The sequence below is a fragment of the Embiotoca jacksoni genome, unplaced genomic scaffold (assembly GCF_022577435.1).
Source record: "Embiotoca jacksoni isolate LCO1_2020_lvr unplaced genomic scaffold, fEmbJac1.0.p SCAF_58, whole genome shotgun sequence".
In the NCBI taxonomy this organism is placed as follows: Eukaryota; Metazoa; Chordata; class Actinopteri; family Embiotocidae; genus Embiotoca; species Embiotoca jacksoni.
Window position 1 is genome coordinate 195706 of NW_027185412.1, and position 24295 is coordinate 220000.

Consider the following 24295-nt stretch of genomic DNA (forward strand, 5'->3'; position numbering starts at 1 on the left):
AAAGACAGCAGCTGCTGAACACGACCGTACGCACCTTCGTGAACGGTGCCAAGTATTTACTTCAGCAGGGGTTGAAGCTAATCATCCTCCAGGTCACAGACCCTTTAGAAAAGAGTTCGTAGCTTCAGGTCTGTAAAATGGTTCTGATCCAGAAGTGTCTTCAGCTGCAATACCACCAAGTACCACCAGAGGTCAGCTCCAAAAAGCCTCCGGCTCCATAGACTCCCATTCAACTTCTCTCATCAAATCCAAAGTGAATAAAATGTGTCCATCAGTTATCTCGGTGTTGTTAGCTAAAGTCACTCCTTCTTATTAGTTTTCTGGAGGTCCATCTGAAAATAATCCCTCATTCATTAGAAAAGAAGATTCAAGAAGACCTGTTTTTGGGGGCGTGTCTGTTTGATTGACAGGCCTGTGGTGCAGTCAGGTTACAGCTATCGGTGGGCGGGATGTAGTATCGTCAGGTTTCCGATCAGATCGGTCAGATCCACCGCTGGCTCCTCCCCCAGCTCGTCCAAATATGGTCACTTCCTGCTCCAAACCGCTCCAAACTAGCAAAGATGGTGACGGACAGAATCCCAAAATTAGAACTGCATTCTAATGGAAGTCGTGGTTCCAACATGGGAAGTCATGTGCACCGTGCGCTTGGCTTTCACATGTTTAAGTTCTATAAACACTGTTGCTAGGCAACAACATGGACGGGCGTCTAGAAGCCACAGAGACTAACGTAATGCAGGAAATAAAATCCCTAAAAAAATTTAAATCTCGTATTATTTCACTTCTAATTGGACGTTTTTTTCCCTCGTGTTCGCCTAAGAGGACGTAACAGCTGCTTTTATAGTTGGATTAAATAACTATCAGATTTAAATATGCGAGGAGTTCAGTAGTTCAGTAAGGTGACGGAGGCGAGCACAGCTGCTGTCATTAGATCAGATTAGAGTTTGCAGACGGAGGATTCGGAGCTCAGTTTGAAGGCATTTTAAAAACGCTAACATTACGTATAACACGCAGCTCATTAGCATCACTACAAGTTAGTTTTTACGGTTTAGAGAATCTGTTGCTTTAAAAGAAATCTCCCGTTGTCACGTGACCTTTCCAAAACACAACGTAACTTTGTGACGTAAATTTGGTCGTCAGAGGTCATATACAGACGATGAAACGTGCGACACTTCGTGGAGAGGAATTCATCGGATTCAAGTCTTCAACCACCGATCTCACTGAAAGGACCTCAGACCATAAAACTCAAAGCTCATCGTTTCCTCTCCGTTTTTATTAATTAACTTGTGATTCATTTACAAATTAAACAGCAACAGTATTTTACAGAAAGTGAAGAAGAGACAAAATTTTCTCTGCAAAACTACAAAATCCAACGAGTCTTTCAAATTGATTTAACAGTCCAACAAACCCCAAAAAAACAAAAAACCCTCTGTGCTCGCTGCTGCAGATATTTCAGAGTAATACGTTTTCAATGTGGATTTTATATTGTTTTCTGTACTCACTTTTCATTTGTAACGGCTTCTGCACCGTTAGATTCAAAATGAAACCGTAAGAGCTTCTCGTCTCGTCCAAACTGGATTTACTTTCCCAGTCGAGCTGGCGGTCGACTCTCAGACGCATTATATAAGAAAACAGAAACGCCGATTCGGACTCGGCCTGCAGCAGATACTCCGTATTAAAGACCTCAGATTAGGATCAGATTTAAAAAAATAACCGAACGTTATCGTGACAGCCATAATTTCAGCCACAAACCAAGCAAAAAAAAATAAATAAATAAGCTTAACATTTTATCTGATGCTGCTGATAAGAAGGCGAGCCGACAGCCGGGAGCTCAACTGGATGATGTATGGAGAGTTTGGGCCGTTCAGACAAGTCACTGTCAACACTTAACAGGCTGGGACACACACACACACACACACACACACACACACACACACACACACACACACACACACACACACACACACGCGTGTTTATGCGTGAACAAGCAGACAAGAAGAGGACGGTGAAAGCTGGACATCAGACCCAGACGGAGACGCTCCGTCGGTTCGAGTTGAGTCCACAGCTGAGTTTGAACCGCGAGTTATCGCTCACGTACGTCGCCTCTTTACTCGCCGTGCTACCGGAGGACTCCACCAGAGGGCGCACCAGAGGCGGAGGGGGGGTCGCTACTACTGACTGAACTTATCGGGGGACTAAAATCATATTTTGGGGATTTCCCGCCACGCACGGACAAAACGGTATCGGACTTTGTTTCCGTGTATTCTTTTGCGGGTGCCTGATTCCCGACATCTCCATACTGCCCCCTATAGGTCACGTCTATATTGCATATTGTTTAAAGTGAGTATATCTCCGACCTTGGAGGAAAAAATAATAATTAAAAAAAAAAGGTTGGGGACGCTACAAAATATTATAGATGAATAACACGTAAACGCTTCCTCCCGCTGTGCAAAACTAGAGTTAAAATATCTCGGCTGCGAGGCTAACGGCCGACTCAACATCGCAACAGGTGGTCAGAAACTACGCTAACCGTTTTCAATGGTTCAAACTGCACGAGAAAAATATAGAAACCAAAACTTTTTATTTTTTTTTCTTCTTTTTTCTAATTCACAACTTTTTGGGGTTTTACAACTTGACCTTAAAAACCAAAAACCTCAACGTCATCGAAGGGGGCGGAGCTTCTGCGACGATGATGGAAAAAAAAATCATCTCGAAACAAAACGAAGCCAAGAACGTCAACATTTAAGATCTAATCTATCAAAATATATATATTCATATATATATATATATATGTATATATGTGTGTATATATATATAAATATATATATAGAGAGAGAGGTATAAATACAAACAAGCAGTAAAAATAAGAAGGATCTGTGTGGTCGATTCTCCTCCCAGTGTCTGTACAATCAAGGCTTACAAAGCTCATAAATTCAGGGATGAAATCAAACCGACACTCTGCGTTCCCTCGTTCATCCGTCTTCCCTCCATCTTCTCCAGAAAAGATGTTCCTCTTCATTACTTTCTCCTTCTGTTTTTCTGGACTTCTCAAACACTCCTCCTCTTTCATGTTCCCGCCGTTTGTCCGTTCTTGCTTCACTCCATCTTGGACATCTCAAATTTGGTCGTCAGGGTTTCCTGCAGCAGAGAAAGAAAAAAAACAAAACACCGATACGAGGTTCATTTTTTAAAATCTTGTAATTACTGATCTCGTCTGATTTAGCTTTTTCCAAGTCTACTGGAGACGGAGGTTTGTTGGAGGCAGCCCCTAGTGGACCTCAGTGGTATTACATTTTAATGAACTTCTGTACGGGCCTCTCTGTTTTAGACCGAAGCATTATATCCATTATTTATACAGCAAATCAACAAGCAAACAAAAGGAACAATAAGATAAAAAAAAAAATATTGTAAAAATGTAGGTTAAATAAACAATAAAACTACGGTGTAAGAATCAATAAAGAAAATTTTAAAAAATAAAGAAAAACACCAGGTTAAAAAAACAATAATTATAATTTAAAATCAGGATGATAAACTTAACTAGAAAGCCAGATTAAAAAGATTTTCTCCTCTAACAAGATATAAGAGCCTTATTTTTTTCTGTAGTTTTTTAGAGTGTCCTTTCATATATAATAATAAAAACCCGGAGACGTCCCCGCAGTAGTTTATTTGTTCTTCTTTCCCTCTGCTCTCTATCTTTATGTTTATTTTCCGACCTTCATCCCTCAGACATCGTTAATATGATTCCTTTTTGTTTCCGACGGAGTGACAGCAGAGATCAGCAGAAGCCAATTTGTCGGGTTTATGAGGGACGGTGAGTTAATTCACCGTTTCCGGCAGAAATAACGAACCTTTTTTAAAAAAAAAAAATTTAACCTAAAGAGAACTAACGAAGAACTGATGGAGGATGATGAAGGAAAGCGCAGATTTCCTCTTAATTACCTCCTTCATGATTAAAAGTAAATCCTTTTTTTTTTTTTTTGCTCCTGCAGCGGTTTGTTGCAGCCGCCTTCATCCAGAATAAAAAAAAAAAAAGAAAAAGGCGACTCTACATCAGTAGATCAGGGCGGGGGAGGAAGGGGGGTTAATTCCCTCCTTAATCACGATGAATTACATCATTTGTGATATCAGGCAGGTTAAGATCAGAAGAATACGTTGCATAACAGGAGGGAGGAAAAGAAACGACTTCTAATCGGGCAGATTCACAGCTGCACTTCTAGTTTATTATTATTATTATCTATACAAGGCTTCCTTCACTCCGGTCCTCACAATGCACAGGGCATCCCATAATACTTCCTATGGACTTTAATATCTCTCAGTGTTCATACAGCGGCTTACGTGAGGAATATATTTTTTTTTATACAAGAGGCACTTTGTTGATTGCGGAGTGACTTCAAACGGCTGTCAGGAGATGAAAGAGTAAATAATTTGGGGGGAAAACGGTCCGAACTAACAGACGCACGGACGAGATGGAAAAAAAAAAAAAAAAAAAAAAGATTTCTGATTCGTCTCCGGAAGATTTTTAATCAGAATAAATAGTCACAACGGGTTTGTGTATTTTTTTTGTTTTGTTTTTTTGTAGGAATCGTTAACAGCAAAACACAAACATGAACCGTCCACACGGCTCACCATGACAACAGAGAGGAGGGTAAACAACGGTGTGGCGTAACCGTGGCAACACAGCATCTCTGCTGGTGCTTTGCCTCCACCTGCTGCTCAGAATCAGAACTTCAGATGTGATAAGTGTGTGCGTGTGCCTTATTAATTGCTGTAAACTTTCATAATAAACTTAAATATTATTCCCATGCTTTTGCATTCATTTCATTTTTTTGAGGTGGTTTTATTTCAGGAGCTGAGCAGGTTGTTTTTCTTGTAGTTTTTTTTTTTTTTTTTTTAAAAAAGGAGATTAATATCTGCCTCAACATTTAACAATGAGCATAAATTAATCACGTCCGTCCGTCTACGTACGAGCGTGTTCATCTGCACACGTAAAATCACATTTTAACATGTTTACGTTCTTTTATATCAGTTTTTATGAGATGCAGTGCATTCATTTTGGAAGCACTTTAAGCTGCATTTCTTGTATGAAAGATGCTCGACAAATAAAGTTTATTATTATTGTTATTATTATTATTATATAAGCTTGTATTTTTTGTTTTTAACGACGGAGACTCTCAGACGACATCTAAAGGAACAAAGGGAGTAAAACCAGGTTGACGTACCTCGTCAGAGTCCAGCAGGGGCGGCAGGGCGCTGCGAGGATGAAGCACAACACCGTCAGCATCACCGCTGTTTCCTATTTATTCATGAGAATAATCAGAGGCTGATGACTTACACGTCGGCCATCGACGACGGGATGTTCTCCTCCACCCACTTCAGGTCCTCGTCCTGAAAAACAAAGGATGACGTCACACATCTGGAACAGGAAGTGGAGAACATGTTCATCTCTGGTCTGCTGTACTTTTAATCAAAACTAAATCAAGACTGACCTTTTTATTCTGGCTTTCCATTGAATTTCACTCATTTATTTACTTGCGTAATTATTGACTTATTTACTTAATTCCTTATTCACTCACTTATGTTTTTAATAACACTTATTTACTTAATTACATATTTACATATTAACTTACTTATTTACTCGTTAATTAATTAGATATTTACTTACTCACCTATATACTTAGTTACTTATTTACTTAATTCCATATTTACTTAGTTATTTACAAACTTACCTAATTACTTATATACTTACTAACTTTTTATTCATATATTTTAGTCAGGTTCATTTCCTGGTAGATCTTTTTATCAAAATTTTTGTAATTTATTCAACTTTTAACTAAATTTTATTTATTGTATTTGGCTATTTGTTTGTACATCTTAGTCTGTTTTTACAATTTGAAAATTCCTATTTTCTATTTTAGTCATTTAACTTTTAACTGAATTCTATTCATTTACTTGTGTATTTATTGATATATTATTTTATGATATTACTTTCTTTAACCTTTAAACCTGCATCTGTCCATCTATATTGAGGGTGTGTGTGTTGGTGTGGATGCGGAGGTTATTGTTTTCATGCAGCTTTGCTTTTATATGAAAAGATCTCTATAAATAAAGTCTGATTAATGAATTAATTCACTCTCGACGTCTGTCACTCACCACTTTGTTGGCCTTGGCCGAGCCGTTGATCTCGTTCTTCGTGCCTCTCATCTTCATCCCCTCTGGAGACACAGCAGTGAAAAACAAACGCACCAGAAATGATTCAGCTGACCGCAACTGTTCAAATCATTCATTAGAAAACTCTGATTTCATCACGTTGTTTGATTAATTCTGTCACATTTCAGCAACAGGCTTTGTTTGTAATATTTAAGTTGATATTTATTTGACCTTAAAAGTCAAACAGGAAATGTAATTTGTATTTATATGTTCCGATGTTCGGTGCCGATAAACGTCTCTTCGTCATCAGGTGTGTGTTATTATTAAACTGATCAGACTCCTTCAAAATAAAAGATGAGGTGCAGTGAAACTCTGCAGGTGAAGCTAGCAGATCCTCAGCCTGCCACAGCTGCACACCGCCGGCAGAGTGAAGTTCAACCACTGATCAATAATCAACGGTCAGACGAAGTGAGTTTGATGTTGGGACGTTCACACCATCACGTTAACGTACGATAAACATAAATATGAAGTGGAAGGACGGAAGGTTTTCGATGGAAATAGAGGAAGGAAGTTAAAAAGAGGAAGTGATGAAGGTTTCCTGACCGAAAGCCTCGTTCATCATGGGCTCCTTCTCCTCTTCCTCACTCTCCTCGTCCACCAGAGGGCTGAAGGCGTATCTGTCGCACAACACAGAAACCCGATTTACTTACTCGGTTAATTAGAGATTATTAACCCCGCCCCCTCCCTCACATCACCATCTCCTACCTCTGGTTATTGGCCGACGGTCGCCATAGGAACATGATGACCAACAGGATGATGGAGAACAAGAAGCGCCAGAAGGCGTCGTCTATCCACAGGTCCCTCCAGTCCTAAACACACACACACACACACACACACACACACACACACACACACATAATCACAACTTTTATTTTTTAGGGATTTAGAGACGAAATCAGAGAACATATTTAGTTCGAAGTCACAGAACTGAACTGTGTATTAATGCTGAAATATCCAAAACAAACAAAGACAAAATACTTTTAATAGAACTGAATGAAGAAAATGAATAAAACTACAACATAAAACAAGAATATAAAGTTTATATACAACACGATTCATGCTTTTTCTTATAATATATAACAGCAGGAGCATCGAAATTACGTCTGGAGGAAAATGAAAAAAATATTTCAGGCAGTAATTCCAGTTTCTAAAGTAAAAACAATATTTCACTGCATTTGAAGAAAAAAAAACATGTAAATTTAGCCAGTGAACAAAATCTATCAAATAAAATGTTGAAACAAAAGAAATGCATCAATAAAACAAAGGAATAACAGAAGAGTTTGGTTTGGTACTTACCGAGTGACATTTGGACATCCTGAAGGTCTTGGTGGTCCAAACGATGAAGATGACCGACGCTGAAAAAAAACCCGACAACAGAACGCGTCAGAAAGCTTTAAAACACGTGATGTTTTCTCGCGGCAGACGGCGAGCACACGGAGGAGGAAGTTTTCGTACCTATGACGGCGAAGATGAGCGTGTTGGTGAAGTGTCGGTAGAGGGAAAGCTTCACCACGTTCCTCCGGAGACGCAGCAGCTTCATCGTCTGAGCCAGACTCACGAAGATGTGGCGACACGGTCAAGGAACATCTGGAGCAGCTGGATGGAGCTCGGTAGGAGGGTGGGGGAGGGGTGGGGGTGTTTTGAGATCCGAAACGTTTGATATTGCGATGGATTTTTTTTTTAAAAAAAATTTTAAGTTTGGGTTTTAAGTTGAGTTCTATTTTTGGGGTAAAATTGCGTGAATTAGAAAAAAATTACTTATAAATCCCAGATGGCCGCTGTGAGCATCAACGAATATAAAAGCTGAGGTAACTGATGTCTTATTTGCGTCTCATTTCACACATTTATTGGCTAACTTAAGCTTTTCGAAGACTGGAGCGCCCTCGACACTCCGGTTGTGACGTCATTCCCGGCTACGACTACGAAAGCAGCGTAACGCCGTTCACGTATCACTCCGTTCAACAACTTTTCTACTGAACACAAATCACAAGCAAGGCAGGAAATCAGAAAAAAAGAGATTAAAAATTCAAAGAAACTTTGAGGGACTGAGGTGCAGTGGCGGATATCCACCAACAGAGGGTGCAGTCGAGCACAGCCAGGGGAATAGCAGCCAGGAGAACTACATCATCTTCAGCCTACAGAGAAAGAGAAGGAAGGGAGGAGGAGGAGGAGGAGGAGGAGGAAGAAGAGGAACAGGAAGAGGAGGAGGAAGGATGAGGAAGGAATGAGGGCAACCGATTGTACGACACAAGATGAAGATGAGGATGAGGAAGGGTGGAGAGGCCAAACAGAGGGAGACAACAGGGAAGAAGAGGGATGAGAGGAGGAACAGAAAAGCTGACAGGGCGCTCCTCACTCAGGTCAACGAGCGGCAGGTACAGCAGGTGGGCGGAGCTTAACACATCACTCAGAAAACCATCTGATCTGTTAGTACAGAGCCTGATGGAGGAGGACTGTGTGTTATTATCGCCCCCTGGTGGCTGCAAGTACAACAACAGCTGCCTGCTACAAATAAAGCTTTTTACTTCTTCTGGTGTGGAGGTTCATTCTCAACTCAAATCGGTCATTAAAAAAAACATGATGATATATTTCTTTACAGCTGAAAGTGTTCATTGTTCATATGTTTTATCACAAAAATAAAAGTCATCACTATAATTTTTTCACTGGCTGATTAGCTAGTTTTTCTCCTGAATCATAAAACTTCCTTGTAATCAGAGGAAATACATCCTGTGTTTTACATGTGTGTGTTTTAACCATCAACCATCAGTGATGTCATCAACCATCAGTGATGTCATCGTTGGTTTGTGAACGTTATGAATCCTCCAGTTCAGATTCTGTCCGTCACCATCTTTGTTAGTTCAGAGCAGTTTGGAGCAGGAAGTGACCATATTTGGACGAGTTGGGGGAGGAGCCAGTGGTGGATCTGACCGATCTGATCGGGAACCTGACAATGCTACGTCCCGCCCACCGATAGCTGTAACCTGACTGCACCACAGGCCTGTCAATCAAACAGACACGCCCCCAAAAACAGGTCTTCTTGAATCTTCTTTTCTAATGAATGAGGGATTATTTTCAGATGGACCTCCAGAAAACTAATAAGAAGGAGTGACTTTAGCTAACAACACCGAGATAACTGATGGACACATTTTATTCACTTTGGATTTGATGAGAGAAGTTGAATGGGAGTCTATGGAGCCGGAGGCTTTTTGGAGCCGACCTCTAGTGGCACTCGCTGGTATTGCAGCTGAAGACACTTCTGGATCAGAACCATTTTACAGACCTGAAGCTACGAACTCTTTTAGAAACAGTTTATGGTGTGTTTACACATTAAAGGATATCCACCAGACAACACAGGAGTCAGTGAAGGCCAGCACTATGTCACACAAAACTCTACTGCTCCTGTTGTCTCCTCGATCCTGAAGACAGAGAGAGGTTAGACACACACACACACACACACACACACACACACACACACACACACACACACACACACACACACAGTGCTGCAGTGTTTGTGGGACTCACAGCGTTGACTCGCAGGATTCCCTCGATGATGGAGAACATCAGGTAGATGAGACCGACGCCGACCACCCGATGGAGCAGAGCGCCGAGTCGAGGCCTGACGGAGACAGACGGGAGGATCGATGACGGCAGGGACACGGTGAAATATGTCATCGAAAGAGGACCAGAAAAATTATCTTAAATTAACACTGCAACAAAGCTTCGACCAACATTAGAGAAAAGAAAAAAAACAGTCACCGTCCATCAACATAATAACATATCACAAATTTAAAGACAGAAACTCGTACATAAGTTTTATAACAAGATAATTAATGTCATATTTTCTGATGAACGCTGATTAAAATTAGTTTTCCACGGCCGTGAAGTGTTTCATGTATCTGGTTGAAAGTAACTCAAGTAACAGATGCTCATTAGTGAAATTTACTTCAATGGAGGTCAAATGATCTGATTTTACTTTGTTAGATACACAGTTTCTGCAATGTATAATAGAATAGAATAAAATAGAATAGAATAGAATAAAATAGAATAGAATAAAATAGAATAGAACACCTTTATTGTCATTGCACATTGCATTGTAAATACAGGAGGAATCCTGTCAAATGCTGCATATAAAATTAATATAAATTGCACAAATGTCCCATAAATTATTGCACATGTTGCAGAAAATATTCAAGATTTGTTTTGGTTGTTATGAATTATTCTGTTAATTATTAATTAATAAGTAAATTTTAGGAGTGGATTTAAAAAAAAAAAAAAAAAGAAAAAGAACCCAAAAATGCTGTGAGATGGAAAGACTCACTTGACGATGCCGTATCCCAGACTGGCGATGATCACCAACACCCGGGCCAGAGTCCTCTTCACCGCAGAGAGCACCTCGGCGAACACCACCGCCCCCTGGACTGCAGGAAGACACATTACACGTCGTTAGTGTTTTAAACCGTTGCCTTGAACCGTCGTCGGCACCTCCGCCGGAACCTCGTCACCTACCGGACAGGCCCTCATATCGGATGCTCTGGAACTCGGCGTAGTAAACGGCCTTCTCCAACATGCCCAGGAAGATGACGCCTCCGATCCAGAACTGGATCCGGAGCAGGTCCCTCCAGTAACACGCCGACAGCCCCAACCACAGCACGGCCAGCAGCACATACACGATGCACATCACCATGTAGAACTGGAAACGGAGGAACAACGGTTTGTCAGACACACTGAAAAATAAGGGCCAATGTGGAAGTGCCCTTAAAGTGAAATACCATCAGCGCCCACTAGGGGGTTCGCTCCAAAAAGACACCATAGGCTTTCATTCAAAAAGCATCAACTTCTCTTATTTGCGTTTACTTTTTATAATTTAAGTCCGATGACATTCTTAGTTTATCTCGTCGTTTCTCTGTTTGTGTAAAACTCGATAAAACAAACTACAGTACCAGCAGTTTGAAAAAGCTTTTCAAAATTTAAAATACACATTTTAAGTGTTTGTATCTTCAGCAGGAATCAGTGTCCAAAACAGCTTTCACATCCAGCTGCCGAGTCTTTTACAAAGATGCTAAAAAAGTTCCGTATTAAAAATATTTTTCTTCATTACGACTGAAACAAAAATACATATTAACACCAGACGGGCGAACACCTGCATGATTTTTGTTTTTTAAGTATAATTTTTTTTTGTGTTTGTGTGTGTGTGTGTGTACTCTCACCATCATCAGAGGCCATTCGGAGGCGGATATGTAGTCATGAGGACCCTTCATGCTGATCTGAACTGTAAACACAAACAGACACTATGAGAATCGGAATCAGGATTTATTTTTTTTTAATTTTTTTTATTCATTTTGATCGGTTCAGCAGCATTTTGTTTCTTTGTGGCAGATCAATATGATGTTTATTACTATTTTTAGTTGGAAATAAACATCATTCTGTTTTGGCTACAACCAGAGTTCGGCTTTTTTTTGGATTATGTTACACCTCGGTGGTCGTGGGATAATTTGGGGGCTCGTCCGGGATATGAACCCAGGACCGGTAGGGTGGCAGAATGTAACGATGGTTAACAGCTGTGGTCAAAGAAGTGTTTATGTTACTGACGCTGCATGCTCCAGGGTGTCAGGGGGTTGGCGGCGGCGTCGGAGGCTCGGCTCTTGTCTTTGATCTCCGTGACGTTGAGGATGAACATGTAGGGTCCGTCCTCCCAGCTCTTGGCCACCGCATCGAAGTGAGGGTAAGCAGCCGCCTGAGCAACAAGACAGAAGAGCTTCAGTGTAAAAGTAACTTGTATTGTTGTTTAGTTTAGTTCTGTAATGGGGGGGGGGGGGGGTCTACACATCCTGGGATTCAAACCAGAAACCTCCTGGTCACACTGGGCAGGTTAAATCTGACAGACCTTTTTAGGAGCGACGGCAGATTTTGGTGCTTCTGCTGAAGCGTCTTTCTTCTCTGCTGCAGCAGGCTGAGACACACAGATGACAAACACACTCAAAGTTATAGAAAATAAATGAAAAAATTACCACACAATGGACTAAACATATGAGTTTCAAAGTTCTTCAATGTCATCTTTACAATAATTGAAGATAAAAGCGTTGGTGTGGAACGTTTCCGGTCAGACACTCGTCCATCACATGGGGTTATTTTTACTTATTTGGCAAAAGAAAATATATAAAATAAATATACACAAATAAATACATTTAACTTGTTATGACCGAAACTTATTGAGGTAAAAAAAAAAGAAATCAAGATGAAACCATAAGTAAAAAGTTCACCAAAGTTTCTATCTGATATTAAAAGTACAAAATAATTCAAGTTGAATGAAAATCAGTCTATTAAGTCATCCTGCTCACAAACAAACAAATAAATTAAAAACAAACAAAGTGCCTGAAAAAGATCCTACTGATATAATTTATCTAATTTTTTTTTTTTTGCCATGAAGATTTTTCTCTTTTGGTCCAGAACTTCTTTTCTTCCAATAAACTGAGGACTAAGATCAATATTGAAATAAGTCCTGAGACTTTTGGTTTGTAAGAGAGAAAAATAAAAAATTGGATGCACACCTTTGGTTGAGGAGCCACCATGTCCCTCCTCCTCCTCCCCCCGGAAGTCTTCAGTGTGACTGACTGGAAAAACAATCAGCAGATTTAAAATGTTTAACAGTTATGAATAGTTTGTTTAAAGTAGTTTTACATGTCGTGAAGGTTCATCAGTTTATCGAGAAACGCTTCGGTGTGATGTTCAAAGTGGAAACTAAGCAGCAGGATTCTTCGACACCAGACAAACCAGAATGCGTGAAGCTGTGACGAGGGTTATCGTCTCACGTGGGAATGATTTCACCTCTGAACACAAGTAAAACTGGACTTCTAGTTGCATGTTCAGGTAACTCGGATCGTACGAGCCTTTGAGCCCTTCAGCCTATTTTCAGGGGAGTTTCACTTCCTTCACTTTTAAGCTCATATCTCGGTCACTGTTGCGGCTAACCATTCATGCTATATCTTATTTCTTTAAGGACAGTCGAGGCTATCTCAATCTTTCATCCTTTAATTTGATAATATTTAGAGATTGTATTAATTAGCCTTTTTATCAAGGACAAACTATTTTTATTATGAAATTGTTTTTAATATGTTTCTCACTATAAAATACTGTCGGTAGATATCTTTTCATAATTGTTTTAGAGGAGATTGTCTAGAATCTGGAAATATCTAAACCATATTTGTGGGACATTGTATTACTCAGCAATTTAGAAAAAAAAATATGTGCCTGACGGAAAATAAATGTCATGAATGACTCTGGGTGGCCCAAACAGGGACTCATGATATGTGCTGATAACTCAGCTGTATGTAGTCACACTAATACGTTGTTATTTTATATCTTCATACAAAGTGGGATGTAACGTCGGCTGTATGTTGGACACGCTTCAGAAGTCAGCTGTGATTCCAAAACTGGATAGACTCAAAAAAAAGCTTCGTCGTACAGAGAAACGACGGATATCATCAGAAAGGGTAAGCGCTGCTGTATATTTTAATTCGGTCAACGTATGTTGCGTTTAAATGTGTATGAATGACTTTTGTGTTAACAAAGAAACAGGAAATGTCTCTCACCTGCTCCTGAGGCGGCTCCGTCAGCCGCACCTTCATCGTAAAGTTATCCAGGCCGAACTGAGACACAAAACAAACGCACCCACGTTAATATACAATCACCACACACGGTGTGTGTGTGTGTGTGTGTGTGTGTGTGTGTGTGTGTGTGTGTGTGTGTGTGTGTCTCTCACAGTGTCGGGGTTCATGTGTCTCTGGCAGGTGATGGCAGGATACTGGTGGAAAGCGTAGAACCCACTTCCTCCACCGGGCACGACCTTCGTCGACCTGAAGTAACCTTCAACCACCGTCGGCTGGAGACAAACAAACAAACAACAACAGACAGCAACAGATGAGATCATGTAAACATGGTGGACCCAGAGGTGGTCATTTAAAAAGAATCAGACTGCAATACCAGCGAGTGCCACTAGAGGTCGGCTCCAAAAAGCCTCCGGCTCCATAGACTCCCATTCAACTTCTCTCATCAAATCCAAAGTGAATAAAATGTGTCCATCAGTTATCAGCAGATTTTGGTTTAAATTAATCAAGTAATCATTTTGCTCCGTCACAATTTCTTCAAGCTCCAAATGGAGTCGTCAAACTGCTCGTTTTTCTCCAAAGATATTGTGATATGCCGTATTTTGAAAACGAGATCAAAACAATTAATATGTGTAAATACAGATTCACAGGACCACCAAAAAAAAAAAATCTATACGGAAAGAAAAATGAGACCAAAAGCCGTAAATAGGAAACGGGAGCGTCTTACGTCCATTCTGGAGACTTCGTCTCGGCAGTGCGAATTCCTCAAATACCAAGAGACGCTCAGCTGGACGGGAGACGACGCGTTACAATCCTCCTGCACCACTGAACGCAAAAACAAATCAAAAAAATAAAAATCACATTTAAAGTAACAATCTGCTGGAGACAAAAGATGAAAATGAACTTGTGATCTTCTCCGCTTACGTTTCAGATGGATGATGCTGTCTTTGAACAGAGTTTTAGCGAAGTAGAAAAGGTTCTGCTTCTTCAGAGTTTCCTGAAAAACAAACAGTCATTCAATAACCATGAAACCACAAAAAGAAACTGAGCGATGATTAAATCGGACCTTTGGAAACCTTTCAAAATAAAAAAGTCACTTGCGAAACAGTCATGTGACCTAAAAACGAGTTCATATTTACTACACTGGTACCGATACGTCACTACTGAACAATATCCTTTACATTTCATAAAATCTATTTTTTGCAAATTAATTAATTTTATGAAATTGGTGTTTAAGTGCGTCATCGGACTTTTAACTTGGAGGAACTTATGCAGTGAACAAACATTTCTGCCAATACGTTCCCTAAAATCCAACAGACTGGACCTTTAATAGCACCGACAGGTCATATCGAGTCACGTGTTTCAAGTATGAAGTTGTAGATATAATTACATTATTATCATATATATACTGGAATTAGTCATTTATTCCCGTTAAGATAAACTACAATTTAACAGCTCAGACACGTGTTCTGAACACGCTGATCCGACGGCGCCGTCTTTGTGACGTCAGGTTTCTGACGCAGCAGCAGCAGAAGTGCTCAGCGACCAAAACCGGAACCCAAACCTGCTTTTAGCGGCTTTATTTTCGCTCTCTGACCCGTTTAAAGCGTCCAAACAGCCGCTGCGGAGACTCTCGGACACCGCTGCCCGAACAGGAAACTCACGCTGTCGATGTTCTGGATCCATTTCCCGGGTTCGGACACGGCCCGGACCGGCCCGCTGACGGCCGCCAGCACCAGCAGGAGCAGCGCCGAGGACCAGAGTCCCGGACCGGCACGACCCGGACCCACGGAGCGCGCCATTTGAGCCCACCAGGAAGCAAAGGAAAACAGCTGCTGGAGAGCCAGCCACCGCGACAACTGACAACAAGTTGCTTCCGGGTAACGTCACGCGGAAGAGTGGTGATGCCTTCAGGTCCCGTCGGGGATTTAAAATTTCACTACAAAGTAAATTAGATTTAATTTTGAAACTACGAGGAATGTGAGCATTGTTCTCACTGAGGGACACAAAGACGTAGTGGCTAACTGATTTGACTTTCAATAGCATTATGCCTACACATTTAGATTGACAGATGTCACTGTAATTCATCAATGTGACCACTGGAGGGCCGTGAACACACATGGAGGCATAGCAACAGTCACGTGATCTCCAGATTTAAAAAAAAATGCGTCATTAATGGAATTTTTTTTAATTCAAACTGGTGATATTTGTCAAATAATAATGATAATAATATTGATAATGCTGATAAAAAAATAACTGCCCATATCCCCAATGTTCTGTTGCAGTGCCCCCTTGTGACCACAAGAGGGAGTCCATGTCCCTTTCTGTGTTTTTCATTATGAGTGTGAAGCCTTCACAGTATAGTTGTTTGAATCTTTTTATCATTATTATATCTTTTTTTTTCACTTTCTTACATGTTTTTTAAGATGAAATAAACTATAAAAATGTTCAACTCTTTCAAAACATAGCTGCTCCCCATATTTACAAAATAAATAGAAGCTCTCTGGGATTTTGGCTGTTAGTCAGACTGAACACATTTTAAGGTTTTATTAACCAAACAATTAATTACGATTAACTGATAATAATCAGTTGCGTCTACGACTTAACTCCTAGAAATTACGTTTAAACAAAACAGACCGTAAATGCACCATACGGATCGGAAGATTGCAACAACAACAACAACAAAAAAGAATTTCAAAAGCGAAGTTTTGGACTTTTAATGTTGATCCCTGAACGCAGCACGGACTGTTTATTTCTTTTTATTCTATTTTCCTTGCTTATAACGCGGAGGACGTTAGGACCTGGGGGAGAGGGAGGAAGGGAGGGAGGGGGTTCGCGTGTGTGTGTGTTGGGTGGGGTTGATGATGATGATGATGATGATGATGCATTGTGAAGGAACTTCTGCTCGGCAGGTTTTCTTGGACTCTTGAAGTGGGAGCGTCCCGCCGACTGAATATCTGTCCGCCTCCACCTCCTCCGCGGCGCCTTCACGTCTCTCCGGCTCGGTGTCACCTCTCGGTCTCCTCAGCAGAACAAGAACCTCCAGTAAGTTCAAACTAAACCTTTCTTCTTTTCCTGCGTGGTTTTTTTCCAGCTGCTCTGCGCTGAAACTTGATGCTGCAGATTTACATGAAAGGTTTTTGAATGTTGTGGAAACTTACAAAATAAAATGTCACCTTCTTCCTAAACTCAGAGTTTGATTTGACTGAAAGTAGTTGAAGTGAAGTGACAAACTCAAGTTTCGAAATTCTCCTAAAAACACTCAGGCATGTGTTTACGAGTTTAAAATTTTCAAAATAAAAGTTGTCAGTCGGCTCCTATCTTATTGAAACAACTTTAAATACCTCTGATTAAATCAAGAGTTTACAGTTATATTTTATTGACTGATTATATGTGAGACTTATTTTCATTATAATATCAGGAAGTAGCGAAAATATCCTTTAAAATTAACATAATGACGCAGAGAAAAGCAGGAAAATCTCAGTTTAGAAACTGGAATTTATAAACGGTGACATCTTTGTTTGAAAAATGACTAATTAATCATTAAAATAATTGTAGATAGTTTTCTGTAAACCAAATGAATTATGAGTAAACCAATTGTTTCAGCTGTGATTTTACAATTTGTATAATTATCTTTTCCTGTTTTTAATGATCCAAATGTTGACGAAGCTGCTTCTCTTGTTTTTCTTGTTCCTTCACAAGTTAAATGTTTAATTATTGTTTATCCTCTTTTTTCTGCATCAGACACGCAGCAAGATGTTTCTGGCAAAGAATTTAATCGGAGGCCTCATTAATATCGTGAGGTGAGAAGCACACATATTTCATTTTGTCACAGCGCTAGGCTAACAGTTTCCCACTGCTTCCAGTATTTGTGCTAAGCTAGGCTAGCAGTTTCCCTTTGCTTCCAGTATTTGTGCTAAGCTAAGCTAACCAGTCCCCTGTTTTGTTTTGTTTATATCTCCAACAGCAACATCGACCCTGCTCAGTTCGTTCCTTCAGACCCTGTAAGTACAACATGGGGGAAACTTTCAGAGTAAAATTTGATGAAGCAGCATCTTCCTCTCACTCATGTTGTCTGAATTATTCATCAGCTCTTCTCAAACGGATATATTTCACGAACTGCACCGCAGACCGTCTGTTTACATGCTGCGTTTGTTCTTTTGCTTATTAACCCCTGAACGTTTTATTTTGAAAATGCACAGTTTAACTAAACTAAATTACAGCCGATAAACTGGAGAAATTTAAAACTGATGGTTGGAAAATGACTCGATTAGTCAGCAGTCAGAAGATTTGTGAACAATTGACTGTTAAAAAAAACAAAATTTGCAGAAAAAAATGATTAATATGTATTTAAAATAATGTTTTGATGAATTGAGAATTACAGTAATTTATGACCCCAGTAACATTCATTAAAAGCACATTTAAATCCTGAATTATAAACCTGCATGTTTAAGTTTGCTTTTTTTTTTTTTTTATATATTTGTTTATTATAAATAATACTAATAATAAATACATTAAATCTTCTGTTTCTGTGTCCTCGCTGCAAACAGCTTCACATGCAAACTTACAAACTGTGATTGAATCAACACCAGTGGAAGATTTCATAAGCAAACAAACACACAAGGAATGTGTGTGAGCTAACAGACTCTCTCTGTGTGTGTGTGTGTGTGTGTGTGGTGTGTGTGTGTGTGTGTGTGTGTGTGTGTGTGTGTGTGTGTGTGTGTGTGCAGCCTCCTCCTCGCAGGCCTTTGAACTTCTCCGAATCACACGAGAACGATGAGGAGAAGCAGTTTCGGAGGGTTTTTAAGCAGCTGGCTGGAGATGTGAGTCCATCTTGTTTCATCCTCCTGTGTGTGTGTGGGGAGAGGGTGGGGGGGGGTGATGTGGTGGTGGTGGGGGGGGAGGGCTCATTTCACAACATCAGCATTTCACAAGATCAGCCTGTAATACACCTGTCGGCCCACTAAGTTAAATACATTAAGTTGTGTACGTTACTACCGCCTCGAACTCAGATTCCGGAGCAGGAAGTGACCATATTTGGACGAGCTGGGGGGAGGAGCCAGGGGTGGATCTGACCGATCTGATGGTTAAACTGTATTTGGATTCTTTAGTTTTTGTGTTATTAAATTGGGACGCAGACATTTTCTGTCTCCACCCTGTTACCGGACTTTCTTGTTTTCCTGGACCGGGGACGTTCCCACTAGTAACCGTGACCCCTCCTCACCTGCCACACCTGTCTGCCCTCCTGACTCCGCCCTCTGCCCTCCTGACTCCGCCCTCTTCCCTCCTGACTCCGCCCTCCTGACTCCGCCCTCTTCCGTCCAGCCACCTGTCCTCTCGCTTGCCTTTTGTCTGGCTTCAACCCACCCGGCAGGTTCTGTGGCCTCCTCGGAAATCCGAAGCCAAAGAAGGAAAAATGTTTACAACTCGAACCCTTTTCATTTCCACAGCTGTAAATACAGCTGGTAACCGCCGGTAACGGAGAAACCTCCGGAGCAGGAAGTAGAAGTCAGCTGGTTTCTTTGGGCTTCTCTGGGACAGATTGTTCTTTAACATCAGATCAGACGCAGCGCGTCAAGACAAACAGCGAAGCCATTTATCGTGTCCTCTGACAAACATGTGGAAACTGCAGTTGGCTCTAGGGTGTGTTTTACACACACACACACACACACACACACACACACACACACACACACACACACACACACCCTGCCAGACAATGGCAGGAATGCAGAGAAAGCAGTGTGTGTGTGTGTGTGTGTGTGTGTGTGTGTGTGTGTGTGTGTGTGTGGTTTTGTGTGACTCATCTGAGGGGTGTGTCCACCCATCAGACCAGAACTCAGCCTCTTCTCCTTCTGGCTCAACAACACTTAATGAGGGCTACGATGAAGATGGTGATGAAGGTGCTGCGGGGGTGGGCGGGGTCAGGCGTCCGGTGGAGGCGGAGCCTGCTGCCCTGCTTGTTGTTTTCTGGAAGCTTCCTGTTTACCGTTTAAAGGGCGTAAACCGCGACTCCCTCACCGCAGGAGAGTCGTCAAAGAGGAGTTTAATTTAAAGGAAGAAACCAGATGTAAACATGATCCAGGAACACGTTCGGAGAAAGCAACACGTGATCAAATCTGAGCGTCTGGATGGCGTTCGTGATTTAATAATAAAAATAATAAAATAAATTCTTTCAGTGGTGAGTCAGAAGCTGGAAAAGAAATATCTGAGAAAAATGAAACGGAAACAGCTTGACTGGTCTGAGTCAGTCAGATCAGACGTGACTCACTTAGTTTGGGGGTTTCCTCTGTGGAGAAATCAAACACCCCTTCTGATGTGTGTGTGTGTGTGTGTGTGTGTGTGTGTGTGTGTGTGTGTTAACAGGACATGGAGGTGAGTCCCACCGAGCTGATGAACATCCTGAACAAGATCATAGCGAAGCGTGAGTCCGCTGAACTTCTCCACATCCTCAGACTGATAACTTTTAAACTGTGTTATTCGAAGTCGTTCACGTTTGCGTGTCGTTAAAACCTATAAAATCTATAAAACCTATAAAATCTATAAAATCTATAAAACCTATAAAATCTATAAAACCTATAAAACCTATAAAACCTATAAAATCTATAAAACCTATAAAATCTATAAAACATGTCGTCGCTCTTTCGCCTCAGATGGAAAACTGAGGACCGACGGTTTCAGCATCGAGTCCTGCAGGAGCATGGTCGCCGTCATGGACGTATCCTTCCACTGAAACAGGAAACCAGCACAGCAGGAGTTCTGCTGGCCGATGATACAACAGGCAGCTCCGACCCAGCGATCTGATTGGTCCACTGAACATTTGGAGCTCAAATCGGCATGACATCATCACCAGAAATATCACTCCGCCTCCTCGATGGGAGTATTTGATTAGAATAGAATTTCATATAATATGTAATATGATGTAGTTTCTAGGTGTTGTAGGTCTATTAACTGCTCGGGTGGTTGCGGAGGGTCCGACTACTTCCTGGAGGAGTAAGTACGTTACGTCCAAGTCTGGTTGTTCTCCAGTTGTTAGCCGTAGTTCCGTGTGTTGCCGTGGAAACGGAGATCGCAACCGCCCCACAATATGAACACCTTTAGATTACGTGTTTTATTTTAGTTAACTTGTTGGAGGATGTCACGCTCGAGGGTGTTTTAACGTCATTATTGGTGCGACGGCGATCTGGCCACGCCCCCTCTCCTGTAATGCTGCTTAAATAGTCGGTCCTGAGCGGTACCAGAACCAGAACCAGAACCTGTAGTAGTCATGGTGGAGTTTGACCTTTGACCACGGCTGCCTTCAGAGTGACAGCACAGGGAAACTGGGCTTCCATGAGTTCAAGTACCTCTGGAACAACATCAAGAGATGGCAGGTCAGTTCACACACTGCTTCTTCTTCTGCTTCTTCTTCTTCTGCTTCTTCTTCTTCTTCTGCTTCTTCTTCTTCTGCTTCTTCTTCTTCTGCTTCTTCTTCTTCTTCTGCTTCTTCTTCTTCTGCTTCTTCTGCTTCTTCTTCTTCTTCTTCTGCTTCTGCTTCTTCTTCTGCTTCTTCTTCTGCTTCTTCTTCTTCTTCTTCTGCTTCTTCTTCTGCTTCTGCTTCTTCTTCTGCTTCTTCTTCTTCTGCTTCTGCTTCTTCTTCTGCTTCTTCTGCTTCTTCTTCTTCTTCTTCTGCTTCTTCTTCTGCTTCTTCTTCTTCTTCTGCTTCTTCTTCTGCTTCATCTTCTTCTGCTTCTTCTTCTGCTTCTTCTGCTTCTTCTTCTGCTTCTTCTGCTTCTTCTTCTGCTTCTTCTTCTGCTTCTTCTTCTTCTTCTGCTTCTTCTTCTTCTGCTTCTTCTTCTTCTTCTGCTTCTTCTTCTTCTGCTTCTTCTGCTTCTGCTTCTTCTGCTTCTGCTTCTTCTGCTTCTTCTTCTTCTTCTTCTGCTTCTTCTTCTGCTTCTTCTGCTTCTTCTGCTTCTTCTTCTGCTTCTTCTTCTGCTTCTTCTTCTGCTTCTTCTGCTTCTGCTTCTTCTTCTGCTTCTTCTTCTTCTGCTTCTGCTTCTTCTTCTGCTTCTTCTTCTGCTTCTTCTTCTTCTTCTTCTGCTTCTTCTTCTGCTTCATCTTCTTCTGCTTCTTCTTCTGCTTCTTCTGCTTCTTCTTCTGCTTCTTCTGCTTCTTCTTCTTCTGCTTCTTCTTCTGCTTCTTCTGCTTCTGCTTCTTCTTCTGCTTCTTCTGCTTCTTCTTCTGCTTCTGCTTCTTCTTCTGCTTCTTCTTCTGCTTCTTCTTCTGCTTCTGCTTCTTCTTCTGCTTCTTCTTCTGCTTCTTCTTCTTCTGCTTCTTCTTCTGCTTCTTCTTCTGCTTCTTCTTCTTCTGCTTCTTCTTCTGCTTCTTCTTCTTCTGCTTCTGCTTCTTCTTCTGCTTCTTCTTCTTCTGCTTCTTCTTCTTCTTCTTCTTCTTCTTCTGCTTCTTCTTCTTCTGCTTCTTCTTCTTCTGCTTCTGCTTCTTCTTCTGCTTCTTCTTCTTCTGCTTCTTCTTCTTCTTCTGCTTCTTCTTCTTCTTCTTCTTCTACTTCTTTCTATCTTTCTTTCTTTCTTTCTTTCTTTCTTTCTTTCTTTCTTTCTTTCTTTCTGGGTTTTATTCACTACATGTTTATTTGTTTGTTGTGTTGTTTCCAGGGCGTGTATTTATCTCAGGATGCCGATGGTTCAGGTGTGATCTGCGCTGACGAGCTGCCAAGGGCCTTCAAGTGTGCAGGTGTGTGTGTGTGTGTGTGTGTGTGTGTGTGTGTGTGTGTGTGTGTGTGTGTGTGTAAAAACAATGAGCAAACTCCTGATTCATTTCAAACTAATTGTGTGTGTGTGTGTGTGTGTGTGTGTGTGTGTGTGTGTGTGTGTGTGTGTGTGTGTGTGTGTGTGCAGGTTTCCCTCTGAATGACCAGCTCTTCAAGCTGATTATCCGTCGCTATAGCGATGAGCGCGGCAACATGGACTTTGACAATTTCATTGGCTGCCTGGTGCGACTGGACGCCATGTGCAGTGAGTCTCCTCTTCCTCCTCTTCCTTCTCCTCCTCCTCATCATCTTCACTTTCTTCTTCCTCCTCCTCCTCCTCTTCCTCCTCATCTTCCTCAAAGTCAGATTTTTACTATTAAATGTCCGTTTAAATTGATTTTTCCTTTGTTTTGACAAATAGTACAGCACGTATATTTATCACTCCTTCTTTGGCAGTTCACTTCTAAATTAATATTAATTTGATTTGTAACGAAATATACAAAATGTTTATTATGCAAGATCAAGTTAATATTATTAAATCAATGACCTCTGCTCCTTATAAACGTGTTTAAACATTAATGAGATGGGATCGACTCGTCGGGCATAAATGATGCATGAGTAATGCTGTGTGTGTGTGTGTGTGTGTGTGTCTCTGTGTGCGTGTGTGCGTGTGTGCGTGTGTGCGTGTGTGTGTGTGTGTGTGTGTGTGTGTGTGTGTGTGTGTGTGTGTGTGTGTGTATGTCTCTGTCTCTGTGTGTGTGTGTGTGTGTGTGTGTGTGTGTGTGTGTGTGTGTGTGTGTGTGTTCTGCAGGAGCGTTTAAGACTCTGGATAAGGACAACAGCGGCTCCATCGACCTGAACATCAAGGAGGTAAAACATTAAAAACTGTACTTTATAATGTATGAGATAAAACTGTTTAAACTGTTTTAATCCAATTTAAAATTAATTTCCTGATAACACAGAAACATTTTTCATCTTATTTTTGACGAATGTTAAATTGTAGCCTATTTTAGCTGGAAATAAAAAAATATATATTTTTCCTCAAATAAACGTTGTCGGAGAACGACTCTTTAGCCTTAATGTTTATTTGCATACAGCTTTTGATAAACTCCACAGGGAAGAGAGGAGCAGCTTGTGTGCAGCCTGACAGGCGATGCTCAGGGCAAAAAAAAAAAAACAGCCTCAACGCTGCTTTTTTTTTTTTTTTTAACATATTCAGATCTTTTTTTTTTCATCTGGATGATGCTTTGGATTATTTTCAAATTGAAACTCTCCTTTCTGTCTCTTCCATCAGTGGCTTCAGCTGACGATGTACTCGTGAAGCGACGGAGGGAAAAGCCGACCACACCCTCTTCTCATTACACTCGTGTGTGTGTGTGCGCGCTTACGGATGTGCAATTCGTGTTTGAAAACCTCGCCATCTCCATGGTAACGGGACCAAGATGCCAGCATAGAGCTTAAAAATCAAGGGCAAAAATAAAAAACAAAACAATCTGGGACCAAAACGAGCTGCTGCAGCGGCGCTGCAGCGTCTTCCTGTGTTACGAAAAAATAATTACTCTGAACGAATGTTTGAAATAATAAAGTAACAGAACTGACATTAAAGTGTTGTTGAGTCCAGTTTGTGGGGGAGTTTCTTCTATTTTTTTTTTCCAAACCAGTTCAGAAAAATCATCGTGATATTTGTGACGTATGTGCAAGAAAAGAGCTTCTCTCCAGCGATCGGGAGAAACTTCTA

The 24295-nt window shown here is 41.0% G+C and overlaps 2 protein-coding genes across 4 annotated transcripts; one reads left to right on the plus strand and one right to left on the minus strand.

Annotated features, from left to right (window-relative positions):
* Window positions 1-1249: 1249 nt before the first annotated feature.
* LOC138212685 (transmembrane protein 87A) lies at window positions 1250-15613 on the minus strand. 2 transcript variants are annotated; one of them, XM_069173175.1, is made up of 21 exons: window positions 15476-15613; window positions 14736-14808; window positions 14539-14636; window positions 13967-14086; window positions 13797-13853; window positions 12756-12818; window positions 12092-12157; window positions 11797-11941; window positions 11415-11476; window positions 10714-10897; window positions 10526-10625; window positions 9730-9823; window positions 8269-8339; window positions 7660-7766; window positions 7501-7559; window positions 6910-7013; window positions 6748-6821; window positions 6148-6209; window positions 5330-5382; window positions 5217-5247; window positions 1250-3135 (listed from the first exon to the last, which is right to left on the minus strand). In XM_069173175.1, the coding sequence occupies exons 1-21, from the start codon at window positions 15611-15613 to the stop codon at window positions 3094-3096; spliced, it is 1803 nt and encodes a 600-aa protein (XP_069029276.1). In that variant the 3' UTR covers window positions 1250-3093. The 2 variants fall into 2 exon arrangements, with proteins under 2 accessions (XP_069029276.1, XP_069029274.1); XM_069173173.1 differs by lacking the exon at window positions 8269-8339 and adding an exon at window positions 9541-9620.
* Window positions 15608-24162, plus strand: capns1b (calpain, small subunit 1 b). Of its 2 annotated transcripts, none has more exons than XM_069173176.1 (12): window positions 15608-15691; window positions 16724-16856; window positions 17556-17614; window positions 17779-17815; window positions 18542-18634; window positions 20178-20235; window positions 20465-20529; window positions 21116-21184; window positions 22463-22541; window positions 22706-22822; window positions 23369-23427; window positions 23852-24162. In XM_069173176.1, the coding sequence occupies exons 3-12, from the start codon at window positions 17568-17570 to the stop codon at window positions 23876-23878; spliced, it is 651 nt and encodes a 216-aa protein (XP_069029277.1). In that variant the 5' UTR covers window positions 15608-15691; window positions 16724-16856; window positions 17556-17567; the 3' UTR covers window positions 23879-24162. The 2 variants fall into 2 exon arrangements, with proteins under 2 accessions (XP_069029277.1, XP_069029278.1); XM_069173177.1 differs by lacking the exon at window positions 15608-15691 and adding an exon at window positions 15743-15757.
* Window positions 24163-24295: the final 133 nt, after the last annotated feature.